The sequence below is a fragment of the Rana temporaria genome, chromosome 2 (assembly GCF_905171775.1).
Source record: "Rana temporaria chromosome 2, aRanTem1.1, whole genome shotgun sequence".
In the NCBI taxonomy this organism is placed as follows: Eukaryota; Metazoa; Chordata; class Amphibia; order Anura; family Ranidae; genus Rana; species Rana temporaria.
The window spans coordinates 135,331,454-135,358,884 of record NC_053490.1 but is presented as its reverse complement, the minus strand read 5'-3'; the positions used below and the strand labels follow the sequence as shown (position 1 = coordinate 135,358,884).

The 27,431-nt window shown below is 44.2% G+C and overlaps 1 protein-coding gene across 1 annotated transcript in view; it reads left to right on the top strand.

Moving 5' to 3' along the window:
- KCNH3 (potassium voltage-gated channel subfamily H member 3) overlaps positions 1-27,431 on the top strand; it is a 171,746-nt gene that overhangs the window by 76,080 nt on the left and 68,235 nt on the right. Inside the window, exons 3-9 of the mRNA XM_040341150.1 lie at positions 3,180-3,413; positions 7,462-7,593; positions 7,716-7,846; positions 8,966-9,215; positions 12,035-12,192; positions 13,300-13,507; positions 17,234-17,503. Of these exons, the coding sequence (XP_040197084.1) occupies positions 3,180-3,413; positions 7,462-7,593; positions 7,716-7,846; positions 8,966-9,215; positions 12,035-12,192; positions 13,300-13,507; positions 17,234-17,503 (1,383 nt within the window). The remainder of the gene's footprint in view (positions 1-3,179; positions 3,414-7,461; positions 7,594-7,715; positions 7,847-8,965; positions 9,216-12,034; positions 12,193-13,299; positions 13,508-17,233; positions 17,504-27,431) is intronic.

The window sequence follows — 27,431 nt, the reverse complement described above, 5'->3', positions numbered from 1 at the left end:
TCAAACCGGAAAAAAAAGTTCAACTCCACCACAAAGAAGACACGCTTACCAGATGAAAGCTTAAGAAAGCTTGCGGCTATTGCCCAGCCAAGGCCTTTATCCTGAGGGAAATTCTGATGTCAGCTCATGGACGGATCCCACTCCATGTGGGTTAAGGCCAAGTAGATGTCTTTATACTCTCAAAAGGGACCAAGGAGTCAACTCCGCAATCAGTGGACAATTAGGCCAGGATAACCCCCCCAAAAAAAAACTTGTTATAGTGTAAAACCAACTACAACTTTAATAGTAAAAATGGTAATGCACTTACAGCAAGGAGCAGAATAAAAGCATAGATAAAAAGCCGGCCAGCTTGCATAGACTACCCATCCTTTCCGGGATCGTAACAACGCGGTGACATCAGCATCCCTCCTCCCTGCTGACGTCACCGCATTGTTAAGATCCCAGAAGGACACCAGGGAGCCAGAAAGATAGGGGATCAAATACTTATTTTGCTCATTTAAATGAGAATCAATTTATAACTTTACTGAAATGTGTTTTCCGTGGATATTTTTGTTATTCTGTCTCTCACTGTTAAAATAAACCTACCTTTAAAATTATAGGCCCATATTCTCTCTAAAAATCCGCGGGCTGCGCTTAAGGCACTTACACTCCGCTGTCCCAACTTACAGGAGCAAGTGTTGTATTCCCCAAACACTTGCTCCGTAAGTTGGGACGGCGGAGTGTAAATGCCCCGGCGTAGCCTGGCGGATCTCCAAGGGGGCGGCTTGTATTCAAATTAAGCGCGCCCCCGATTCTAATGAACTGCGCATGCGCCGGGCTTCAAAAAGCCCAGTGCGCATGCTCCAGTTCTCGGCGGAAAACGTCAATGACGCTGACGTGTGCGTCATTGACGTAAAGTCGTATTCAAGAACGACTTACGTAAACGATGTACCCGACGAAAAAACACGACGCGGACCCAACGCATCCGTAACATGGCCTACGTGGGACTTGCGGAAACTTACTCCTCATATAGCAGGAGTAAGTTTCCGCTTACGCAAACGACGTTAGCGACGGTTACGCAACGCGAACTCGTTCGGGAATCGGCGTAGAAGGATCATTTGCATACGCAAATGGTGGAGCTCTGCAAATCATTCCTTTATGTCCATGTGGCCAAATCTACACCCAGAACCACTGGTTTATAGTATAGATGCAGCATAAAATTATTTAGCCGTTTATTCCAAATTGCAAACAGATAGGCCCGGATTCACAAAGCACTTACGCCGACGTATCTCGAGATACGCCGTGTAAGTGTAAATATGCGCCGTCGTATCTATGCGCCGTGCCCATAAACTGAGATATGCCTGAAAATAGGCTTCATCCGACCAACGTAACTTTCCTACGCCGGTGTATCGTGGGCGCATATTTACGCTGGCCGCAAGTGGCGCTCCCATTGATTTCCTATTCAAATATGGAAATGAGGAAGATGCGTCGATTCACGAACGTACTTGCGCCCGGCGCATAATATATGCGGTTTGCGTAAATCGTACCTCCGGCGTAAAGTTATTTCCCATATATGAGGCGCAACTCATGCTAAGGTATGGACCAGGGAACACAGCCGTCGTATTTTACGTTGTTTACGTAGTACGTGAATAGGGCTCGGCGTAGGTTACGTTCATGTCATAGGCAGTGATCCGTCGTATCTTAGAAAGTAGTTCCGACGTGATTCTGAGCATGCGCACTGGGATACGTCCACGGGACGGCGCATGCGCCGTTCGTTTTAAGTACTTGTATGGCACTCGGCCCATCATTTGCATGGGGTCACACCTCATTAGCATGGCTCATGCCCACTTCCACATACGACGGCTTACGCCGAGGGAACCCAGCGCAGTTTGGGAGGCAAGTGCTTTGAGAATTCGGTGCTTGCCTCTCTGCGCGACGTCGGCGTAGCGTATATTAGATACGCTACGCCGGCATAAATATGCGCCAATGTATGTGAATCAGGGCCATAGTTGGCAAATTGCAAACAGATAGTGCAGTGTATGGAAAGGAAACCATGGCTTCTATTGAGTAGACTTGTGGCCATGGGCGTCCGCTGAAATATTTTCAGGGGAGGGCGCTTCGGCAGCGGCGATACACAGTCGCATTTAACCCTTTCTTCAAACGCTAGCGGGGGTTAAAAGCGCCCCGCTAGTGGCCGAATAGCGCAGCTAAGACCCCCCTCCTTCAGCACAGGACCCCCCATTCAACACAGATGTACCCCCCCTTCAGCACAAACCCCCCATTCCACACAGACCCCTCCCTTCAGCACAGACGGCCCCCCTTCAGCACAGATGGATCCCCCCATTCAGCACCAACTCCCCCTTCAGCACAGACGGACCCCCCATCCCATTCAGTACCTAAGGTCAGCCATCAGCGTGGCACAGGCACAGCACAACACTGGAGGGGGAGGCGGCTTCACTCTGCTCGCTGTGCATGTGTGACATCCGGCCCAGGACCGCTGAGACAGCACGCGGCCACGAGAGAATGGGATGGTTGGTCAGGTGCAGTGGTGTCACCCCGCACCAGACCAGCCCCCGCCCCCCCTTGCAACACCACAGCCAACAGCTTGCCTCTCTCTCCCTGTTCTAACCTGCCTGTCACCACAACGCTGTCACTCCTTCAGTCACGGAGGAGTGTCTTCAGTCTTCAACACCTTCTCGATTTTCCAGGGGGGGTCAATTGCCCCCCCTTGCCCTATGGAGCGGACGCCCATGCTTGTGGCCCAAGATTTCAGTGCATTTGCTGTGAACATTGAAGATGAACCTCCTCACAATGTCTAGCTTCAGAGGTGAACGAGGGGCTTATTTCAACTGGTTTTACAGCTTGCTCAGAATATTTAAATACTTTAGTTAGCATAGCTTTGGTATAGGTTCACTTAAATGATGCAGCACAAAAACCAAAGGTGATGTGCAACTCGCAGTAACCAAAACACAAGGTTTTTCATGTCATTTGGCTGAGCAATGCTAGAGGATTGCTTATGGCTTATATAAGTTATTGCAGATCTTTTATTGCTGTTTACTGCATTGCTGTTTTTCTTTTTAATTGCCTGTTAATTTCTTGTATCATGCTTTTTTTTATTCATCTAGCATCTTCTGTATTTTTATTTTATCTTCCCCTTTTCCCTTTCTTCCCTTCTAAATGTGTGTGCTTTCCCTCTCCAGACAGCAACTTTGTTCTTGGAAATGCTCAGCTGCCTCATTCCTACCCTGTCGTGTATTGCTCAGATGGCTTCTGTGAACTCACTGGCTTCGCTCGAGCAGAGGTTATGCAAAGGTCATGTGCTTGTACCTTTCTGTATGGCACAGACACTGGGGAGCAAATTCAGCATTGTATCCAGAAAGCCTTGAATGATAAACAAGAGCTAAAGACTGAGCTGCTGCTATACAAGAAAAGTGGTGCGTAAATGGAATGTTTTCTAAGTGCTTTCTTGCTTAGCTTTTGTAAAATAACATAAAAAATATTTATACTAATAAGAATCTCCTTTTGTAGCATCTGTCTAAAGAGCAAGGTCAAAAAAATATGTTTGTAATGTAAAGAATGCCTACATCTAGTACAAAAAAAAAGAGAAAAAGTCCCAAACCTTCTTTAAGAAATGAGAATTTCTTGAATACAGGGATTAAATACCATCTCTACTTATGCACAAAAAAATCTGAGCACTGCCATTTTGTATTCCTTGCGTAATCTCCTCCACTCCATGTTTTGAAAGCTTATGGGAATCTGCCAGGATAGGAATTTGGTGGTTGCTATTGACGAGGTAGTCAGAGTGTCAGAGGTCACTTAAAATCTAATGTTGACCATACACTGGACAGTACAGTGGCTAAGTGGATAAGTAGTGTGGAAGTGAATAGTGCCTAGCAATACAAGGTACGTTGGTTAAAAGCCCAAGCATGGCACTACTTGCATGGAGTTTGTTTTCTATTCCTGTGTGGGTTTCTTCCCGCACTCCAAAGACATGTTGGTGGGTGAACCTTAGATTGTAAGCTCCTTATAGGCAGGGACTATTGTAAAAGTGCTGTGGAAATTGTCAACAAAATATGAATACCTGTAATAAAAAAAAAAAATACATGGTAGATTTTTAAACAAAAATTCATATGAAAAATCTTGTCAATACATTCAATAATGCCAAAAGCAACTTGACGTAGGTCGTTCTTAAGTACTTACAAATTTTATTTGCTTTTAACATCCAATTTTGGTATGAATAGGATCTCCTGAGTGAAAACCACATACAGTGCTGGAAATCCGTTCATTCTAGAAAAATTATCCATTCTGTTCCTTCAAATATTCTTGTCACTAAGGTCAAAAACAAACATCGATTTGACCCCATTAAGCATTAGAAAATTGAATGAAGGTTCCAAAAATGAATATTTTTGACAAATTCTGTTAGTGCCTGACCAGCTTTACAGTTTCCAGCAATTGTTGGTCTTCAGGAGACCTCTGACACCCCAGCTAAAGCAGGTCTGAGAAGCTCAAGTCTAAGGAAAAGCTCCAAACGCAGTTGTATCTTCATCTGCACGTCACAGTGTGACAGATATACTGTATGTGTATGACAGATATGTTGAAATGACAAACTGTTAATGATAACCTAAGAGAAAAGACTGTGAGAGCCTGCCTACATTTTCCCATTCCATTGTTTGTGGATTCGCTGTTTGTGGACCACCTCCTTTAGATAGCCTTTAAAGGGTTTGTAAAGGATTTTTTTTTATCTTAATAGCTTCCTTCACTTTAATGCAGTGCTGTTTTCATGTCCTCATTGTTCGTTTTTGCTCTCAAGTTGCTGTAATTCTTTTCTGATCTCCACACCTCCTGGTTGTCTGTTTCCTGATGACCACAGTACTGGGAGCTTTCTCTCTGTGGTCACTAATCAAGGAAGTGTGATTACTGTGTGTCTAAAACCCCTCAGCACCAATCAGTTTCGTTTTCCAAACTATCACTGCCCTGTATTGGCTCTGTACATCACAGAGGCAGGAAACAACATGCAAAAACTAAACTAGAAACTGCAGGTACATTATATGATTGATTGTTATCTATTTTTAATCATTTTTAAAAGGAATCAGTTAACTATTATGTCTCTATACCCTGTAAACAGTAATTTCAGCAAAAAAAAAAATTTCCTTTAAGGCCCCTTTCAGACGTCCGCTCCGCCTGTCCGTTATTACAAGTCCGTTAACGGACTTGTAATACATCCCTATGGGATCGCGTCCGTTAGCGGATGGAGCATCCGCTAACGTCCGCGTCCATCGGGATCTGGTTTTCGGACGGAAGAAAACCCTATTTTTCTTCCGTCCGGCAGAACGGAACTGATGCAGACGGACAGACGGTCCGTCTGCATCCGGTTCCCCATAGGGCAGAGCGGAGCTGAGACAGGGCGGTCTCTGCACTGTGTGCGGGGACCGCCCTATCCGCCGACAGCTCAGCGGGGATCCCCACTGAGCCGACGGAGACACACGGAGCGGACCCAGAAACGGTCCGCTCCGTGTGAAAGAGCCCTAAATCAGGTGTTTCCCTGCCTTCAGACATCCGTTTGCAATGCTATGTCCTGCTCTAGAATAAAGTGCCCACCACCTGGGAGACACCTTTTTTGTTTGTCACTATTTGTCTGGAGATGTGGCAGCTCTGTCTTCTGCCGCCCCCAACACCTTCAGTGTACTTCAGTGGGCTTCTCCCTGCCTGCCATACTTCACTGTGCAGTAGAGAATGCTAAACAAGAGACAAATATACATATTTTCAAAGTAAGCCTGCACAGTTAAAGTTTTGATATTCAGATTCCTTCATAAGCCCAGACCTGACTAGTCATATTAAAGGGTTAATTTACCTTTACCAAAAAAAACTGTCTATGCAAATAAGGGGCATCTATATGTGAAAACAAACCGTGCAGCTCTGACAAAGATCAATAATGACCTTGTTATAGGTATAAGCCATAGACATACCTCCATGATGCCTGACTAGAATACCCCCAGGATGTTCCTAAATGAGGCCTAGTCATTACTGCTTATCTCTGCCACCCAGGAGTGAGTTTTCAAACGTTAAGCTCAGAGCTACAGCATCAGGGGAGAAAAAGAGCATGTGAGGGGGTTTGCATCAGAGAAAAAGCTTGCTCCTGTGATGGTGGAGAGAAGCAGTAGGGATTAGGCCTCAACTTCCTATAAATGTCCTGGGAGTATTACAGTCAGGCTTCATGAGGTATGTAAATGGCCTACACTATGCAAGGGCATTCTTCATCTGCAGTTTGTTTTTATTTACAAACACTCCTTACCTGCATGAGTGAACTAACCCCTTTAACAAGAATTATTACAAATTATTAGTGAGATGAAAAAGCAAATGTAGGGAAAGATCCTATGCACACAGAAGAACAAAACACACTTAATACACTATTGAGCTTTAACGCTGGACTTACAGTTGTGTGGGAGAAAGGCCTTCATGAAACCCACCCAGAAACCATGTTGATTGATTAAAAAAAAAGCCTGGTGAACTAGGTGTGCCTGATAGTACGAAAGAATAAAACAATTGCCACTCTTTAACCCTCCTGGCGGTATCCCCGAGCGTGACTCGGGGTTGATTTTTTCTACCAAAATCGGTAATCCCGAGTCACGCGCAGGGTAGATATGCGGAGCCTGCAGCGTGCGCTGGCTTACCTTCTCCTGGATCCAGCGATGTCACCGCGCTGTGTGAGCGAGGTCCCGGGACCTCGCTCGATTCACACAGCGTCCTCCTGTGCCGCCGATCTCCGTTCCCTGCGACGTTACGACGCACGGGAGCGGAGATCGGCGCCAAATTCAAAAAAGTAAACAAACACTATACATACAGTATACTGTAATCTTATAGATTACAGTACTGTATGTAAAAAAAACACCCCCCCCCCTTGTCCCTAGTGGTCTGCCCAGTGTCCTACATGTCATTTTATATAATAAAAACCTTTCTTTCTGCCTGAAAACTGTAGATTGTCCATAGCAACCAAAAGTGTCTTTTTATGTCAAAAATGGTTTTAGATCAGCTAGAAAACAGCGATAATAAATTATAATCACTTGCAGAATTGTGCGATAGCGATTTGCGGGGAAATTCGTCATAAAAAAAAAAAATAATGACAGCAACAATTCTGCAACTGAGCAAATTTCAGTGATTTTGAGTTGATTACATTATTGAATAATTATATTATTACTTGCTATAATTATTTATAATTATTTATTATATTATAATTTAAAATTTTGTTTTTAAAAAAATGTCATACCCGGGATGCCTATTAGACTCTTGTTTGGTCAGATTTAAGTGAGTTATTCCTAAAAAATCACAGGCCTACAGTATAAAACGCCAAATTTTCTTGCAAATAATTGTACCGCTTTCAGCATGTTTTTTCAGAAAGAATCATACCGCCAGGGAGGTTAAGAATTGTCAGGGAATGCTTCAGTGAAATAGATGCAGTTACCCCTTTTGTATTTTAATCTTCAGGTTCGCAGTTCTGGTGCTTGCTGGATGTTGTACCCATCAAAAATGAAAAAGGGGAGGTGGTTCTATTTCTTGTTTCATTTAAGGACATCACAGATGCCAAGACCAGAATGCCAGAGAGCTGGAAAGAGACAGGTACTAGAAGAAAATTTCCATATGCTGAGCATTCTGTATTGTACATTTCTTCTTCTGCGATTCTGTTGACAGTGGGAGTATTACATTGAGTACTGATGGAATGCAATTTCTTATTTTGGCAGGAAGGGGAGAGCAGCAGACTCGTTTAACAGGGAAAGGTTTCAATGCCAATCGTAGGCGAAGTCGTGCTGTGCTTTACCATCTCTCAGGTCATCTACAGAGACAAAATAGAGCCAAAGCAAAACTTGGTAAGGTAGGTACAAAGTGAGGATACAACGTGAATGTGTACTACAATAAAGTGCTAAAGTAAGAGCTAAAGATAAAGTAAGGAGTCCAATGCCAATATGATGTGTTAAATAATCAAATAATTATTTTGCTGTTATTTCACATTGATTATCATATGTCAAGAAAGCAGAACATTTTCATTTAAGATTTTCAATGGTAGAGAACATTTAGGAAAATGTAATTCCTCCCACAACTGGTTCTTAAAGTGTATGTAAACCCAAAATGAGTTTCCTCCCTATTTTTGGCATCATGCCTCACTGTATATAGCTTTGTTAATTCAATCATTTTTGGTAAATCTCTTGCAAAAATTCCTACTTGGAGATCCTGTCAATAGCAGCCATTTCTGTTGCAGGTTGAGCACCACTAACCCACTGTCATACAGTGCATTGTGTCAGCCTGCCATGCGCACTTCTTCAATTGCTCATTGGGCTACCTTTTGGAGAGACCTCTTAGGTCTCGTACACACGATCGGTTAACTAGAGGACAACGGTCTGATGGACCGCTTTCATCGGATTCCTAACCGATAGGTCAAAACCGATCGTTAGTAGGCACGACCATCGGTTAAAAATCCACGCATGCTCAGAATCAAGTTGACGCATGCTTGGAAGCATTGAACCTAATTTTTTCAGCACGTCGTGTTTTACGTCACCGCGTTCTGACACGATCGGTTATTTAACCGATGATGTGTGGGCGTGACTGACCATCAGTCAGCTTCATCGGTTAACCGATGACAACGGTCCTTCAGACCGTTCTCATTGGATGGACTGATCGTGTGTACGAGGCTTGATAGGTTGCCCAATGGCCAACAGGAAGTGCTGTTTCTGGCAAGATCTCCAGGCAACCAACAGTTTCACAAAAATTATTTGCTTAGGAAAACTGTATACAGTGAGGCATGATGCCAAACATAGGGAAATACGTAGATTTTGGGTTTACATGCGCATAGAAAAACAATTTAAATGTATATCTGTTTAAGAACCATATTAGAACTAAAAGGTGTGGTCTTAATGAATTTATTGATAGCTTTTTACGTTGATGAAACTTGTATTTTAGGCTTAATTTTGCTTTAACTAATTTTGCTTCCTCGCAGGGTGTCTTTGGTGAGAAGCCTCGGGTTCCAGAATATAAAGTTGTATCTATGCGTAAATCTCCTTTCATACTTTTGCACTATGGGCCCTTCAAGGCCTGCTGGGACTGTTTGATCCTTCTCGCCACCTTCTATGTAGCAGTGACCGTGCCATACAGTGTCTGCTTCAGTAGTGCGAAAGAAGAAGGTACTCAGAGTCCACGCAGCCCACCCAGCGCATGTGATCTTGCTGTGGAAATCCTCTTCATACTAGGTAGGCATGATGTTTGGAGGGAATAAAGTCACAAATAGATTTCAAACAATGTGGGTTTATCAGAAATTAGATGGTTGGTTAAACTGAAAGCGAGATTCTTGAGGTCTGTAACCAAGGCTTTAGCTAGCACACATAAGATCATTGATAGACATACTTGGAGGCCTATATATGGAGTTCATACTTTCTATAAAAAAAAAAATACATAACAAATTGTTTCCACTACATTTGGAAAGTAAACCTGTTTTTAGGTAATATGGAAACTGCCATTTTAACTTCATCTTAAAATTCTAGATTCCTGGCTGTGAAGCTATAATGCTATTGTTTTGAGGCACTTATTAGGAAAAAGCAAGAATATTAGGTATTCTTACTTAATCTGCCGTATGCTTTTCTGAGTCAGTGGCTACCTATTAAAACCAGAGACAGCCAGGATAGAGGTCAGCAATGCTGACCTCCATATTGCGCTCAGAACATGTTTCCTTTAAAGCTATTCTGGACACTTCCTCCACACAGCTGACTGCATTTAAGCCATGATGGAAAACAATACAGATGACAGATAAAATTACCATTTTATACAGACCTCCTGCTGTATTTGGTCCTGAAAATGTTGGCAATCATTTTATGCCATCCTAAAATAAGTGTGATCTATTATTTTCAGAACTTTTCCCTTTTTTTTTAAATGCAGTCCAATTTATTTGCTTATCATTATTCTTTATCTTTACGGTTTTTTTTTTGTTTTTTTTTTAGACTGTAAGCATAAGAAAAGTTTAAGTTCAAAACAGAGCAAAGTGTGGTGCTGCATTCTTTCTTATTGCAGGGCAAAAAGAAGATTAGTCCAGGCTGTCAATCACAGTCATGTGTCTCTGCATATGTCAGAGTGAGAACGCATGAGTGTGCAATACTCTTTAAAGGTTAATAGGACTTCAAAATAATTTAGGCTTAACATCCTAACCTCTTCCATGTTTTCAAATAGACAGCTTCTGCATTATGGACCCTGGGGTCCATTTTTTTTTCCTTATAAAGTCTGTAGGGGTTTATAAATAGAATGGGGAGAGCAAGTGAAAAGTTCCATTGCAGTAACATGTAACAGGTCAAAGCTCTCCCAGGTCTACTGCAGGTAATGGCATGCCCTGAAATTGTGAAGATTAGGCATTAAAGGGATAATTCACCATTACCACAAAACTGCCTATGCAGATAAAGAGCATCTGCAGGGGTAGCCCATCCATTAGGGGCTCCGCCTCCCCTATCCACGGCCACCCTGTCTAACCATGCATCCGACCCCTTTCAGGTTGCCGGATACATAAATTCCAACGAGGGGGGTGTTTAATAGGCTTCAAAAAAGGTGGTCTCGGGGTGCAGAGCATTGCGCTACAAGCCAGCCCAGGTTTGTTACAATAGTGAATGAATATTTTCTATTGAAACACTGATCCTCCTCCTGGACAATCAGGAACCGGGTATGAGACTTGTTTCCCTATTGGCCGGAAAGAGAAGCATTCCAATTGGCCACCGAGGAGGAGGGAGGAAACTAAATCCAGAGCAGGGGAAAGGGAAGGGGAAACCGCCACCGCGGAGAGATGGGGAAGTGGGAGTTGCCGCCACTGCGATGCCCGTGGAGAGCAGGGGAAGTGGAAGCCGCAGCCTCCGCCATTATGCCCGTGGAGAGCAGGGGAAGCAGTTGCCCAAAGAGAGCTGGGGAAGGGGAAGCTGCCAGTGAAGAATGGGAGAAGTGTTGCCCGCCAATAGATGGGTAAGTGCTCCAGACCTGACCGACCGGGGGGGAATGGTGGTGGCACTGTTTGCCACCCCCCCCCCAAATTACCACCGGCCATAGCTGGACATCTGTAAATAAAAATAAACTGTGCAGCTTTGACTACAGTTGAATAAAGCCCTTGCTATGGGTGTAGGCCACTTACATGCCTTATGAAGCCTGACTGGAATACTCCCTGGATGTTGCTAAGTGAGGCCATGTCATCACAGTGCTCACCTCTACCATCACAAGAGTGAGCTCTCAAAACCTGGACTCAGAGCTACTGCATCAGGGAAGAGAGAGTATGTGAGGGTGTTTGAATCAGAGAAAGAGGTCACTCCTGTGATAGTGGAGGTGAGCAGTGATGACTAGGCCTCACTTGGCAACGTCCTGGGAGTACTTAGAAATGTCCTGGGAGTATTCCAGTCAGGCTTCATAAGGTATGTAAATAGCCTACACTTATAGCAAGGGTATTTTTTATCTTTAGTCAGAACTTCTCAGTATCTTTTCATCTACAAACATCCCTTACCTGCATAGGCAGGTTTTTTGTAAAGGTGAACTATCCTTTTAAAAAAATCAATTCATCCCAGGTTTTTTACACCCTCCAAGTGTAGCTTTCTCGCAGCACTTCTATAGTTCAGAAGGCAGGCTCTGTGAAAGGTGTGACACAGCAGTGCCTACTAAGGCTGGCCATACATTACATCATTTTCTTATTCAATTTTCCTTTAGATTTACCAAAACCATATAATATGAGGTCAAACACTTTCAATGTGTATGTAGTCAGGCAGGCCCTTGCATTACAAAGTTGTAGGTAAATCTTACAGGACACAGTGAATACATGTCACAGAATCTAAGGAAGTGAATATGTGGGAATCTTCACAAAGTGAGTTCACACTTCAAGATCATTCAGATCACTGGGTGTAGGCTAGAAATAATGAATTTCAAGGTGCAAATGAAAAAGGGATTTGCCATATTTTCCTTAGATACACTTGAATTAGGCTGTAGGTATTGTTGAATATTTCACGTAGTTTGAGATTAATGCTACATTTTTGTATGGTCTTCTATTGATAAACAGATATCATTCTGAATTTCCGCACCACATTTGTCAGCCAGTCTGGGCAAGTGGTATTCTCCTCACGTCTTATCTTTATCCATTACACCAGGACATGGTTCCTGCTGGATCTTCTAGCTGCTCTTCCTGTGGATCTGCTCTATAGCTTTAAAGTCAACATAGTGAGTGACCTTTTCTTCAAAGTATATAACATTTGTGTTTTGTGTGAGACTTTGGCCTTAAAGAAAACACTCCTAAAGGCTTTGCATTCTCTAACACTGACTGTAGGCTTACTCTGTGGTGGAGTGGCTCTATAATGGTGACTATAACACTGCACTGCTGCCAATAAAGTTTTTATGCCATTAGACTGGTCACACAGTGACAGTATAATTTTGGAGATGACCAGTGCAATGCGGTGCTATTACAGGCCCTGACTTCATTTTTCCATTCTCTAAAACAAAAGCAAATTTTATTTTTGTAACTGAAATAGCTACAGTTATTACATTACACCAACAGTAAGGGCACAATAGATTAGTTGCATGTATCCCTGATCCAAGTGGGCACTATTTTTTTTACAAATTTTTCCCACTACTGGCTGCAACCTCAAGCTCTGCAAAATCTTTTCTGATTCATGCTAATTTTTTGGGGGTTTGTGACAGATGCAAAGTTCTGCCAAACTTTACATTCTTAGATGTGGAATCTGCATTAGGTTTCTTTTTCAGGCTAAGAACGTTATCAGCAAGTAAAGAACATTTTTGTTGATCTCTCTAGAAATTCTGTGTCTTTGCCCCTTCCTGTGAGCTGTAAAGAAAGCACATAGAATGTTCTCTATCTTGTGTAAACTACTAATCAGCCCCCAGGTAATGTAGGAACAAAGGCAGACATGCAAAAAGATGCCAAAAGTCCAGCCCGGGGGCAACCATGGATGTCGTAAAGGTGTAGGCCCCCTATAACAACATCCCCTCACCCCCCCTCCCCCCAGTGTTATTCACAAGATTACCAGGGGAAAAATAAAGGGGTGAAAAAAGAAAACAAAGGAGTCGCCATATGTAAGAATTGGTAAGCTGCAATATATTTATATGTGTGTATTGGGATTTAGATGCGCTTTGATGAATATGCCACATCATTCATTCTTTATCATTCAGTAGTGACTCTAAATGTTATAGAATCCTGGGATGTTTCGAGATCTTTCATACTTACGTTTTCTGCCTCAATTTGCTTGCAACATGTCATCTGTTCTGTAATAATATCAGTTGTACTCTTGTCTCTTTCTTTCCACCTAATGAAAGTATTTTGGGGCTCACCTCTTGAAGACTGTTCGCCTACTTCGACTTCTACGCCTTCTCCCACGATTGGATCGATATTCCCAGTACAGTGCAGTTGTTCTTAGCCTCCTCATGGTTGTCTTTGCTCTTCTAGCACACTGGGTGGCTTGCATCTGGTATTTCATTGGTCAGCAAGAAATTGCAAGCAACCAGTCGGAAGTGCCAGAGATTGGTGAGCTTGCACTGTATATTAAATAATGCAGTTTCCATCTGGTTGTGATAGATGTTTAAAATGTAAACTTACATAAAAAACGTAGACATATTTAAGACATTTATAGATTCCGAAAACGGTATAATATATTGGCTGGTAATAGGGAAAGTAGCAGTACCCCCGTAAGGGCTTCTAAGTATTGTCGCCCACCTGTCACCCTGCCCAGCCCAGCATTCACCTCTCAGACATTCAGAGACATAGAACAGCCCATGCACTTTGTTTTTGTTTTATTGAGGGGATTGAACTTGAATGGGATAAAGGAAGTATGGGATGCCCAATGGAATTGGTAGGACTTGCTTGAGGCAACTCTATACAGTTCAGTATATACACTCCATTTCTCCTCCTGCACATCCCTTCCTCTTTAATCTTCACCCCTTTCTCATCCTGCACATTGCTTCTAATCTCCAAGGCCAGCTAGCACTAAGTGGTTAGGCCTGACACTGACTCAGCCAGGCCTTAGCAATTGTCTTTTGCAGGCAGGGACCGCGGGCCTCTATAGTCTAGCAAAATAGAAAGTCTCTGGTGCTAGCTGTCCTACATGTGGCTATTGAGCCCAGTAACACATATTCAGGCCCTGCCAGCCCTCCTGGTTGCAGTTGCCCCTCTCCACTGCCCATGACACCACAATCCACACCGCTGGCTCTGCACCCATCCCAGACTGCATATTCTCAGTCCTCTCAGGTGTGCCTCCCCAGTGCTCTCAGGCCTGTGCATGTCACTCACCAGCCCTCCTGGCTGCAACCAGTTGTTCCTCCTTCTGGAGACTTGCCAGGCAGTGCTCTCTCCTGCTGTACTCTTGCTCTTCCTGTGCCTCCTGTCCAGGGCACCCCTGTAGTTTGTACGAGGGTCCTGTCCGCACCCGAGCCCAGGCCCAAGGTCACCCCCCCCCCTCCAGATTGGGGAGCTCCCTCAGAGGCCACAACAGCCTAGCACTCCATCTCCAGCTCTTCCACCTGAACAATTTCTTCCTAACTGGACTGACCCTGGGTATTTAAGGAGGCCTGCCCCCTGCCAAACAAAAACAGAACAAACACAATAGTAGCTTTTATTTGGAAACCATGAGAGAATTGTTTGCGCTACTCCATATTTCAAAAAACAAAGGGAGTTCCCAATTTGTAGAAATGTGCATTAGCACAAATCACACAGCTGACTTTTTCTATAATGCAGCTGAGACCTCCGCTATGTGTATTTCTAAATATCCCATATTGCAGTCCGCTGCCAATTTCCTCTGTCCCATATCTTCCTTCTTTCCTATGCCCAAAACATTTGAGTCCTTGAATGCAACACAACTTTAAGATCTGGGATAACTGTCAATTCTCATAAACACTTCTTCCTCTAACTGATCCACCCATAACTTTACTACTGTTTATCAGATTCTAACAATACATAGGATAGGGTCCTTCACACTTATATGTATTTAGCTTAATAGAATTTCTACCTGAAATACATTTTCATGCAGTTAAATGTATGCATTTTAAAGCAGGAAAATGGACAAGTGTGAATGACCCAAAACTCAGAACGTCCAATAGTCCAAACTCAGAACAGTTACGGTACTTGCAATTCACTAAACCAGCTTGCCTCTTTTTAAAAGGTTTGCATTTCTTTTCCCCAGTACATGCAGTTCATTTTTATATTTTATTCCCCACATGACTACTTACACAGCTCATAAACAGCGCTTAAATTGGTAAATGGGACCATGACCTACTTTCCAAAGACCTTTAAAAGATTAGTTGTACTTGGATTAGTTTGCAGTTTAGAATCTCATGTGACCCCTTTCTTCTTTTCTTTTCCTTCTGTTTTCAGTCCAATGTTTATAGAATTTTTGACATTTTTACAGGTGGGTGAACATTACAATAGATTTCAATTTAGAGGGGATATTTAAATTCAATGGGTAGATATTGTTTTAACCAGAGGGGCATGTATTTGAACAATTGAGAATCTGATTTATTTTGATTCCCGATAACTGAATCTAATTTCCTCATGGGGAAAGTAGAAGTTGTTTTGAAGTTTTATTGCATAACAGCACCTATTAACCTATTTGATATCCAAATAAATATTGATTATATGCAGGGGTTGTCTTTAATCACCTATAAGAAACTCATTGGTGGTTTTTGGGCACTCTTTTGTTTCCCCTGTGACTTCATCATTTGTTTTGTAGGAGGTACTACTTTCTCTTAAGTAGGGATGGGCCAAACACTGCCCCAGGGGACATATATCAATGCAAAAAAAAGGTTTTAAAAACAACTGTTTTATTAGAAGCAGTGATTTTAATAATGCTTAAAGTGAAACAGTAAAAATGAAATATTCCTTTAAATATCATGCCTGGGGGTTCCCCTTAGTATGCCTGTGAAGTGGCACATCTGTCTGATGTGTATTACTCCACTGCAGCAAAATTAAATTTCTAAAGGAAAAAATGTAATTTAAAATTGCTACCGACTGTAATGTATTGCCGACTCCAGCAATATAGATAAAAATCAAGGAAAAACCTTCGGGTCTGGTATAGATATTAAGGGGAAATCCATGCACAAAAAAAAAGTGGCATGCCACCCTCCAAAATCCATACCAGACCCTTATCCGAGCATCCAGAATGGAGGACAGGATGGGGGGATGTGGGGAGGAAGAGCGAGCCCCCCCTCCTGAACCATACGAGGCCACATGCCCTCAACATGGGGAGGGTGCTTTCTCCCGTCAACCCTTGCCCGGTGGTTTTGGGGGTCTGCGTGCTTATCAGAATCTGCAAGTCCCCTTTAACAAGGGGGCCCTCAGATCCCAGGCCCCGCATGTGAATGGGTATCGGGTACATTGTACTCCTACCCATTCACCAACAAAAAAGTGTCAAAAAGTAAAAACCACAAAAGACAGGTTTTTAACAATTCCTTTATTAAAAGGAAGAAAAAAAAGTGTCCCACGATGTCCATCCATCTTCAATCACACTACCTGATGGACCTGAAAAATAGAAAAAAAAGAAAATACCCCGCCTCCATAGATACGGGACATGACACGTCAGAAGGGGAGGGGTCACTCTGTTTCCTTTTTTAATAAAGCCATGGTCAAAAAAATAGGGGGGCTGGGATCTGGTAGGCTCTGATAAGCCCCCTGCCCGCAGACCCCCACAACCACTGGGCAAGGTACTTTGGGAGGGACCCATGTTGATGGCATGTGGCCTGGTATGGTTCAGGGGGGTGCTCGCTTGTCCCCCTATCCTGTCCTTCAGGCTGCATGCTCAGATAAGGGTCTGGTATGGTATTTGGGGGGGACCCCACGCCAATTTTTTTTTTCATTTTGGCATGGAGTTCCCCTTAAAATCCATACCAGACCCAAAGGGCCTGGTATGGATTTTAGAGGGGCACCCAGGTTGTTCTTTTTTTACATTTTGGTTTGGAGTTTCCATTATATCAATACCAGACCCGAAGGACCTGGTATGGACTGTTTTGTTTCTTGATTCTGTCTTGCAGTGCATTATGGGGCATTCCATGGCGGTCTAATTTTCCCGGGAATGCCCCAAAATGTTCGGTATTTGGTGAACAGCCGAACACCCGATGTTCGAGTCAAAATTTTGTTTGACTCGAACATCGGCCCATCCCTACTCTTAAACGTAAGAACAAATATGTTAAATGTGGAGGAGATTATAACAGTTGTAAGATGAGAAATGCCACAATCCCATTGATGCAGTGCTTTATTTTGCAGGTTGGCTTCAAGAGCTGGCCCGGCGTTTGGAAACCCCTTACTACATGGGGAAAAGAAATATCAGCAGGCACTTGTCGCTTCCAAACAATGACAGTGAAGACACTTTAAATGAGACTGCTCTTGTGTTACTAGGAGGACCATCTCCCAGGAGTTCATACATCACATCCTTGTACTTCGCACTCAGCAGTCTAACCAGTGTTGGATTTGGGAATGTTTCTGCTAATACAGACACTGAGAAGATCTTCTCCATCTGTATCATGTTGATTGGAGGTATGTGTTATAACGTAGAACAAAATTACATATACAGTATGTACACTCAATACATACTTAGCTTGGAAGTTGATTCCTCCATCCATGCTATACAACATGGATGGACAACTCTCCCGCTGCAGTTATTGTATTCTGATAGCCAGAACCAGTGGCTGTTAGGGCATGTGAAGAGGAGCTTCATCTGGTTGAATGCAGCTGCTGATCAACTTACAATTTTCCATCCAGCTCCTTCAATTTTTTTCAATTGAATGTCAGGCAGGCAGGGACTGAAAAGGTCACTCAAAGAGTGAATTTCTCCAGTTTATCAGGAACTGGCCACAATATGCATAATGTATGGTCAGCTTAAGAATTCATAGGAGCTTGGAACACAATTATTGTACCTTTTTTAAAATTGATGCATTCTCTGAAATGACTTGCTATTAACGTGAGAAACATAACTTGTGAAGTTGTAAAGATAGCTGATAAGCTGTTACTTATTTATTTATTGGAAGTGTAAAATGAAAGTAAGAACTGCAAAGATGGTTACTGTGCTAATCCTACAATTCTGTCACTGTTATTTGTTTTTCTGTCCAACATACATTTTTGTGAATAGAAAAGTTCCAGATTACCTGTTCTTACAACAAGAGTCATCAGAAGACTAACCAGTAACAGTAAATAATGAGCTTCAAGTAGACCTAGCACATAAGGCCCATCTGTATTTTTCTGTATTTGATCAAACTTACACCATGAGGAGCAATCGTTTTTATGCTTTGACATCATCTGTATTGGAGATAAATGAATAACGTATGTACAGAGCGCTTGAGCAGGCCATGGGAACTCGCGTATCACACAAAACTTTCTGGCAAATGGCAAGTTAGAAAGAAGGCCTTTCCAATTCTATAAAACAAATGGAGGAGGAGTAATGATTGTTGTTGGTAGCCCATCTTCTAACCACTAGTGGTTATACTTATGACTGTACACCTAGTTCAGTTCTTGCTTGGCTTTGGGTGATGTGACTGGTGGCCATTGCGGTCTGGAGGAAGTGCAGTTCATCATCGCCATCCCTGCATGATCCCTAATGATACCTAATGAAAGTTCTGTGCACAGTAAAACACAAGGGAGATCTGATAAAATTATCCATTGCTGACCTAGGTTTTGTCTGAATTTGGTGTCACAAATGTATCTGTTAGTAAATGTACTCTACACATACAGTACATACCCAGTTAAAATCAGAGCCTGCTCAGATAGTATAGGAAGAAAGTCATCCTAATTGTTTAGATATCTTTACCTATCTTTTACTTCAGTGTTTCTTTTGTATTACTTTATACCACTTACTTTATTTCCACTTTCTTAAATTATTTTTACCGTAATTAGTAAACAGAGGAAGGCAGATTCCTGATCTATGCATGTGTGGGATATTTCTATGGAGACAGTGTATGCATCATGTGTGGGCGTATGTGTGTGCATATGCTGGCTGGTGAAGGGTCTCCTAGTCCGGGTATTAATAGCTGCAGCAGAAGCTTTAAACTAAAAAAGTTCTCCATACATATCCCTAGCAGCTTCTTAGCAACACACTGCTCTACCAAGAAAAGTGTCAACTGTGTTCAGCAATGGAATAATTAAAGCTAAACTAAACACAAACTGTAAACTGCTGATATTATGTAATCCTGGCTACAGATTTTTTGTACTCAAGAAAAGGATTTACAAACAACTGCATAGTAGGTAAACCCATATTAAGCAATCCATTTAAATTAAAAGCTTATACCCAGCCATTTTTTTTATTTGAATTTTTTTGTTTGGATAGAGTAGGAAGGGATAAGAATCACTGTAGAGTTTACTGTTATTTAGAGTTTCGTAGGAGAAATTTACAGTTTTTGTTGCCCAGACAACATTTTCACAAGACACAAACCGTTTTTTGGAGCAGAGTAGGGAAAGGTTAAAGCCCCCATCAGCTTTTAATGGCCATAATAAGGAAAAAAATGACCCCTTGTCTCGATGTGGACATGCACTAGACTAATTTGTTTCTGGTCCCGTGTATTTGTCCTATTTACTTTATTCCACCTCCCCGTACCGAAAGAAGCCAAGTTTGCCTTACGCCGCCGTAATTTTGGGCTCAAGTTCTGTATTCAGAAAGGACTTGCGCCCTTAGTTACGGCGGCGTAACGTATCTCGTCCGGCGTAAGACCGCGTAATTCAAATGGGGATGTTGTTGGCGTGTTATATTTAAATTACACTTGACCCCGCGTATTTTATGTTTTTTGTGAACGGCGCATGCGCCGTTCGTGAAAGAATCCCAGTGCGCATGCTCGAAATTACGCCGCAAAGCCTCATTGGTTTCGACGTGAACATAACTTACGCAAAGCCCTATTCGCGAACGACTTACGCAAACGACGTAAAATTTTCAAAATTTGGCGCGGGAACAACGCTCATACTTAACATAGGATACGCTGCACATACCCCTCATATAGCAGGGGTAACTTTACGCTGGAAAAAACCTAACGCAAACGATGTAAAAAAAAATCGCCGGCCGGACGTACGTTTCTGAATCGGCGTAAATACCTAATTAGCATATTCCTTGCGTAACTATACGGAAGCGCCACCTAGCGGCCAGCGTGAATATGCAGCCTAAGATACGACGGTGTAAGACACTTACACCAGTCGGATCTTAGGGATATCTATGCGTAACTGATTCTCTGAATCAGGCGCATAGATACGACGGCCGGCACTCAGAGATACGACGGCGTATCCCCCCAGGTGGGAGACGAACAGCCTCCTTACCTTAGGGGGCATATGTCCGATCTCCCCTCCTCCTATCTCCCCTTTCTGAGCTGGGGAGTGCTGGATACTGGGTGGCTGAGTCGCTGCGGGTGAGCCATCCCTGGAGTCACCGTGGCGGCTGGTTGGTCGGGCTTCCCCTGCTTCTCCAGCCATGTGTCTCCTCCCTCCTCCTCGGGCCAATAAGATCGTTTCTCCTTTTGGCCAATCAGGAAACAGGTTTTACAACCCGCTTCCTGATTGGCTGGGAGGAGAATCAGTGTGACAACAGCAAATATTAATTCGTTATTGTCACACAACTGGGTGGACTCAGGGCGCAGTGCTCTGCTCCCCGAGCCCACCCTTTTTTGAAGCCTATTAGAGCCTCTGGCTCTAATCTAGTGCTTAAAAAAATTCCCCTACATGTGTCCGGCTCCCTGCATGTAGATCAGGGGGCCAGAGGCATGGATAGGGGGGCAATGCCCCTGCATCCCTAATGAACGGGCCTCTGATACAGTTCATATGGATGGATTAGCACTTTGAGCACACCACCATCACATCTGCTTAGTATACCCTTAAGGATTGACCTTACACTCCAAGTGTTTAAATCTTTCAGGTCAAATCTATGATATTAAATTCCCAATAGTTGTGTCACTGGTTTATGATGAACCTTGTTTTCATTTTATCAATGTAGCGCTCACCCCCGAAGGAGCCGCTGGTTGATTTTGGGATCGGTCTTCTAAGTTACCCTGGCGGTGTCTAGGGGTGTATTTGTGAGAACAGCGGTAGTGAGCGAAGGTCCAGACAGCCAATAAAAGGTTTTCACTGCTTTATTGTCCAGGCCAAACACTGCCAACATCAACATGTATTGGGAAGGTCAAGGTTGATGAAGGAAAAAGAAGAGAACATTGCGGTATCAGGCCTGGATATCAAATGGAGCAGTCAATACTGCTTTGTATAGTACCAACTTTTGTAACTCGTCGCCACTCTACTTGGAGTGGGTGAAGTGCCCCCGGACAGACCCCTATAATAGGCCTGGCAGCCGAAGCGTCACTCTGAACTAGCTGGGAGGAACAGGTCTCTCTCACAGACCTAGGGCCTCTGCCACAGGCCAATTTCAATAAAGGACTTAGGTGAATAAAGAGAGCGAATCCTCCCAGTTGACTTTTCCTATATAGGCCCCCGGATGACAGCAAGCATACCTGTCAGTGGTCCGGACGCCCGATCCCAGACTGGGATTCTCTCAACAGGCCATGGAACCCAGTGAAACACTGGGGTCCCTTTTCTCCTCAGGATGAGGTTCGATGCAGTCTTCTGCTTTGGCCAGGTGGGCCGCGCTGGCGGGGTCCATGGATGCGGGTACCCTGAAGGTGGATACCGCACCTGGAACGGGGACCCCGCGAAGATTTACCAACACATGACCCCTGTCTCAGATATACTATCCCCCAGCATGCCCCGCGAGGGAAAACTCCTCCAATTGGCTGCTGGGGAAAACTTGCTCTGCCAGAACCCTCTGGCGCCAACTGCCGGCAAGGGGTGGTACTGCACCCCTTGACCACAGACTGACCCAGTGGACATTTCTGGGATGACAGAAGTGCCAGATTTAGACAAATCATGAATGGGAGCATAGTAACTCTCCCATTCTCACTAACTTTAGCATAGTGCCCATGCTGAAAGCTACATCAACAATGTATAAATTAGACTTACAAGTGAACATGTTAACCTTTATTTATTTTATAAAAAATAGCTGTCTCTGCCAAATCTGAGGTCTAGATCCAAATTATTGCTTTTTATATGCTCTTCTTTTACCTAATGTATTACATTATTTTAAATTATATACAGTAAATATTCCGTTTATTTAACCTATAGGTCTGGTTTAGTGATGTACAGTATATTTGGGCAATGGTTTAGAGTGTGGCTATAGATCCCTTTTTCTATCTGTGGAGTCCGTATCCACACTTTGATTCTGTAGGGTATCATGGTTAATGGCTTGTTTTTATTGTTTTAAACGTCCTAGGGGTCAAACAGTTTTTCAGGGTATAGTCAACTAAATAAAAGTTTTTTATACATTTAAAGTTGGTCTAATTGTTGTTCTCGTTTTTCAATATTTTTTGGAGAAATACTTGAAGCTCTCTGTACAAATGAAGTATTTATTAGTCTTGCTTTGGAGCAAGGGTGTTTTTTCTTCGATTTTTGCCTTTGATATTTGGTTTGGAGTCTTGAGTCCCCATTCTTTAATTTGATATATGATATTTCATTGATCTCTATACAGGGTTAATTTTCATTTTGTCTTTTATGTCTATGTAACCTTCACAAGAAAAAATAATACAGGTGGTGCTAAGGCATAAAGAACATTAGCAAGGTTACATAGTTAATTAGAGTACATCCTGTGTCCATTCTATGGCTAGGCTTTCCGTTGGTTTCTAACAGCTTAGAAACATCTGTTATGCATTTACATCAGGACTGACAGGCTGCCAGGATGTTGTTTCATAGAAAGGTGATATTAAAGTTTTTATATACATTGTACATAATGCAGACTTGTTTTTAAACGGAACCCACCAAACACAAAAATTCATAGTGCATGAAGCACTGCATGTATATCCATTAACATCATAAAAGTCATTTGCCATTTGCCATTAGCCCCTGGGAAGGCAAAGTTACCAGTAGGGATGAGTTCAAGGTTCAGTCCAAACACAGGTTCAGACTTTGATTGGGCGTTCTTCCAAACACCAGGCTTTTAGCCAATTGGGCAGGCTCCAAACATCGAATATAGTAGTGGTATTTTTAATGCTGCTATATACACTATATTGACAAAAGTATTGGGACACCTGCCCTTACACGCACATGAACTTTAATGACATCCCAGTCTTAGTTCGTAGGGTTCATAAATGAGTTGGCCCACCGTTTGCAGCTATAATGGCTTCAACTCTTCTGGGAAGGCTGTCCACACGGTTTAGGAGTGTGTCTATTGGAATGTTTGACCATTCTTTCAGAAGGGCATTTGTGAAGTCAGGTACTGATGTAGACGAGAAGGTCTGGCTAGTCTCCACTCTAATTCATCCCAAAGGTGTTCTATCGGGTTGAGGTCAGGACTCTGTGCAGGCCATTCAAGTTCCTCCACCCCAAACTCGCTCATCCACATTATATTCTCAAATATATTGGGCCATCCCTCCAAATCATTTGGTGGAGGGGGGATTATGGTGTGGGGTTGTTTTTCAGGGGTTGGACTTTGCCCCTCAGTTCCAGTGAAGGGAACTTTAAGGCCTTGTACACACGGTCGGACCAAACCGATGAGAATGGTCCGACGGACCGTTTTCGTTGGTTCACCGCTGAAGTGGCCTGATGGTCTGATATGTGTACACACCATCGTTCCAAAAACCGATCGGGTCAGAACGCAGTGACGTTAAACACACGACGTGCTGAATAAAACGAAGTTCAATGCTTCCAAGCATGCGTCGACTTGATGCTGAGCATGCGCGGGTTTTGAACCGATGCTTTCTGTACTAACCATCGGTTTGGACCGATCGGGCAGCGGTCCATCGGTTCGGTTTTGAAGCATGTTTTAAAATTTTGGACCGAAGGAAAACAGACCGATGGGCTATACACACGGTCGGTTTGGACCGATGAAACTGAACCTCGGTCCATTCTCATCGGTTTTGTCCGACCGTGTGTACGGGGCCTTAAAGCGTCAGCATACCAAGACATTTTGGACAATTTCATGCTCCCAACTTTGTGGGAACACTTTGGGGATGGCTCCTTCCTGTTCCAACAGTGCACAAAGCAAGGTCCATAAAGACATGGATTAGCAAGTTTGGGGTGGAGGAACTTGACTGGCCTGCACAGAGTCCTGACCTCAACCCAATAGAACACCTTTGGGATGAATTAGAGTGGAGATTGCGAGCCAGGACTTCTCGTCCACATCAGTGCCTGACCTCACAAATGGAAGAATGGTCAAACATTCCCATAGCCACACTCCCAAGCCTTGTAGACAGCCTTCCCAGAAGAGTTGAAGCTGTTATAGCTACAAAGGGTGAGCCAACTCAATATTGAACTCTACGGACTAAGGGGCAGATCCACATACATCTGCGGCGGCCGCAGCGTATGTAAGATACGCTACGCCGCTGTAACTAGTCGTTCCCGCGTATAATTTTGAAAATTTTACGTTGTTTGGGTAAGTCGTCCAGCCTCATTCACGGACGACTTACGCAAACAACGTAAAATTTTCAAAGTTATACGCGGGAACGACGGCCATACTTAACATTGAGTACGCCACCATATAGCAGCTTTAACTATACACCGTAAAAAGCCGAACGGAAACTACGTAAAAAAATGCGACGGCCGGTCGTACGTTCGTGGATCGTCGGAAATAGCTAATTTGCATACTCGACGCGGATTACGACGGGAACGCCACCTAGCGGACGCCGAAAAATTTAATCTAAGATCCGACAGCGTATGAAGACGTACGCCTGTCGGATCTAACCCAGATGCCGTTGTATCTTGTTTTGAGGATTCAAAACAAAGATACGACGCGGGGATTTTGAAATTACGCCGGCGTAATTTCTTTGTGGATCTGCCCCTAAGGCCCCGTACACACGAGGGGATCTCCGCTGGAAACGGTCCGCTGGACCGTGTACAGCGGACCGTGTACACTCCTCTCACACTCCAAAGACATGCTGGTAGGCTAATTGGCTCTTGTCTTACTGATTGAAACCTACTTGAGGGCAGGGACTGATGTGAATGTACAATATATATGTAAAGCGCTGCGACAGCACTATATAAGTACTTATAATAAATAAACAATTGGATTCTAAAGTGTTACTAAACCCATAATGGTAAAATCAATCTGTATACTGTATGCAGTAAAGCATGTGGAACCTAAGGGGTTACTCCTGTGCATTGTGTAAAAAGTTTGATCCTGTCTTCTCTGATCCTCCCCTTCTTGCATTTCCCCCAAAACATGTGCGGATAAGACAGCTACTGAAGTCAGGCTGCACATGCTCAGTTTGGTGTGTATTGATAGAGAGTTTATTTTCTTTCTTGGGAGGGTGCATGTGCTCAGCACAGGGCCAATCAGCACTGTCCAGACAGAGGGTCAACGGTCCTGCATCCTGATAGGACAGTCAGAGGAGAATGAAAACTTAATCTTCAAGCTTTAACCAGGCACTAATAGAAGTCAAAATACTGCTGATGGGAAAAGGTATTTAGCTGTTTATATTTACAAAAATAATTGCATTTCCATGTTCTGTGTACTGTGGGACAGGGCCGATCCTGGGCGGGTGCACTGCACCCAGACGCCGCAGAGCGGGGGGCGCCAAAGTGCAAAGGTATCGTGATCGTCAGTCCCGAGTGTGCTGCCTCGCCGAGTGTGCTGGGTGGCACCCCTCCCCCCCCCCAGTCGTGCCCGCGGCAATGAGTATATTAGCACTATTCCCCGCGGTAGTGTGCATATTTCCCGCCCCCCGGCACTATGTGTGTTAGAAACATTCCCTGCCCCCCCCTGGCACGCCTACGGCAGTGTGCTCATTTCCTGCCCCCCCGGCGCGCCCGCGGCAGTGTGCATAAAGTATAGCTAATTAGCTAGCTTCATATTGCATATTGGCCGCCTGGCGCCCACCTCCCGCTCGCCTCCCTGCTGCACATCCCTAGCCCGACGCCCGCTGTATATTTCGTATAAGGAGGTGTAGGCTAGGTCTGTCCCACCTCCTCCCCATGTCCCCCCTGTGCCCGCAAACAACCCCTTTGTGCAGCCAATCCGGGCATGTGGGCGGGAGATTTCAAACCAGCCAGCTGCCAGCCAGTGATCCTGCCTGATGTCGCTGCCTGAGCCTCTGAAGACAATGCAGCCCGGGTGAGTGATCTCTCCCCTCTCTCTTCTCTAAATGTGCCAAAGTCTTCCATGCTTCCATGTGCCATAGCCTTCCATATGCCATAGCCTTCCATGTGCCATAGTCTCCAGCCTTCCATGTGCCATAGCTTTCCAGCCTTTCATGTGCCATAGCCGTCCAGCCTTTCATGTGCCATAGCCGTCCAGCCTTTCATGTGCCATAGCCATCCAGCCTTTCATGTGCCATAGCCTCCCAGCCTTTCATGTGTCATAGTATTTCAGCCTTTCATGTGCCATAGCCTTCCATGTGCCATTGTTTTCCAGCCTTCCATGTGCCATAGCCGTCCAGCCTTCCATGTGCCATAGCCGTCCAGCCTTTCATGTGCCATAGCCGTCCAGCCTTTCATGTGCCATAGCCGTCCAGCCTTTCATGTGCCATAGCCGTCCAGCCTTTCATGTGCCATAGCCGTCCAGCCTTTCATGTGTAATAGTCTCCCAGCATTTCATGTGTCATAGTCTTCCAGCCTTTCATGTGCCATAGTCTTCCATGTGCCATAGCCGTCCAGCCTTTCATGTGCCATAGCCGTCCAGCCTTCCATGTGCCATAGCCGTCCAGCCTTCCATGTGCCATAGTCTCCCAGCCTTCCATGTGCCATAGCTTTCCAGCCTTTCATGTGCCATAGCCGTCCAGCCTTTCATGTGCCATAGCCGTCCAGCCTTTCATGTGCCATAGCCATCCAGCCTTTCATGTGCCATAGCCTCCCAGCCTTTCATGTGTCATAGTATTTCAGCCTTTCATGTGCCATAGCCTTCCATGTGCCATTGTTTTCCAGCCTTCCATGTGCCATAGCCGTCCAGCCTTCCATGTGCCATAGCCGTCCAGCCTTTCATGTGCCATAGCCGTCCAGCCTTTCATGTGCCATAGCCGTCCAGCCTTTCATGTGCCATAGCCGTCCAGCCTTTCATGTGCCATAGCCGTCCAGCCTTTCATGTGTAATAGTCTCCCAGCATTTCATGTGTCATAGTCTTCCAGCCTTTCATGTGCCATAGTCTTCCATGTGCCATAGCCGTCCAGCCTTTCATGTGCCATAGCCGTCCAGCCTTCCATGTGCCATAGCCGTCCAGCCTTCCATGTGCCATAGTCTCCCAGCCTTCCATGTGCCATAGTCTCCCAGCCTTCCATGTGCCATAGTCTCCCAGCCTTCCGTGTGCCATAGTCTCCCAGCCTTCCGTGTGCCATAGTCTCCCAGCCTTCCGTGTGCCATAGTCTCCCAGCCTTTCATGTGTCATAGTATTCCTGCCTTTCATGTGCCATAGTCTTCCATGGGCCATAGTTTTCCAGCCTTTCATGAGCCATAGTTTTCCAGCCTT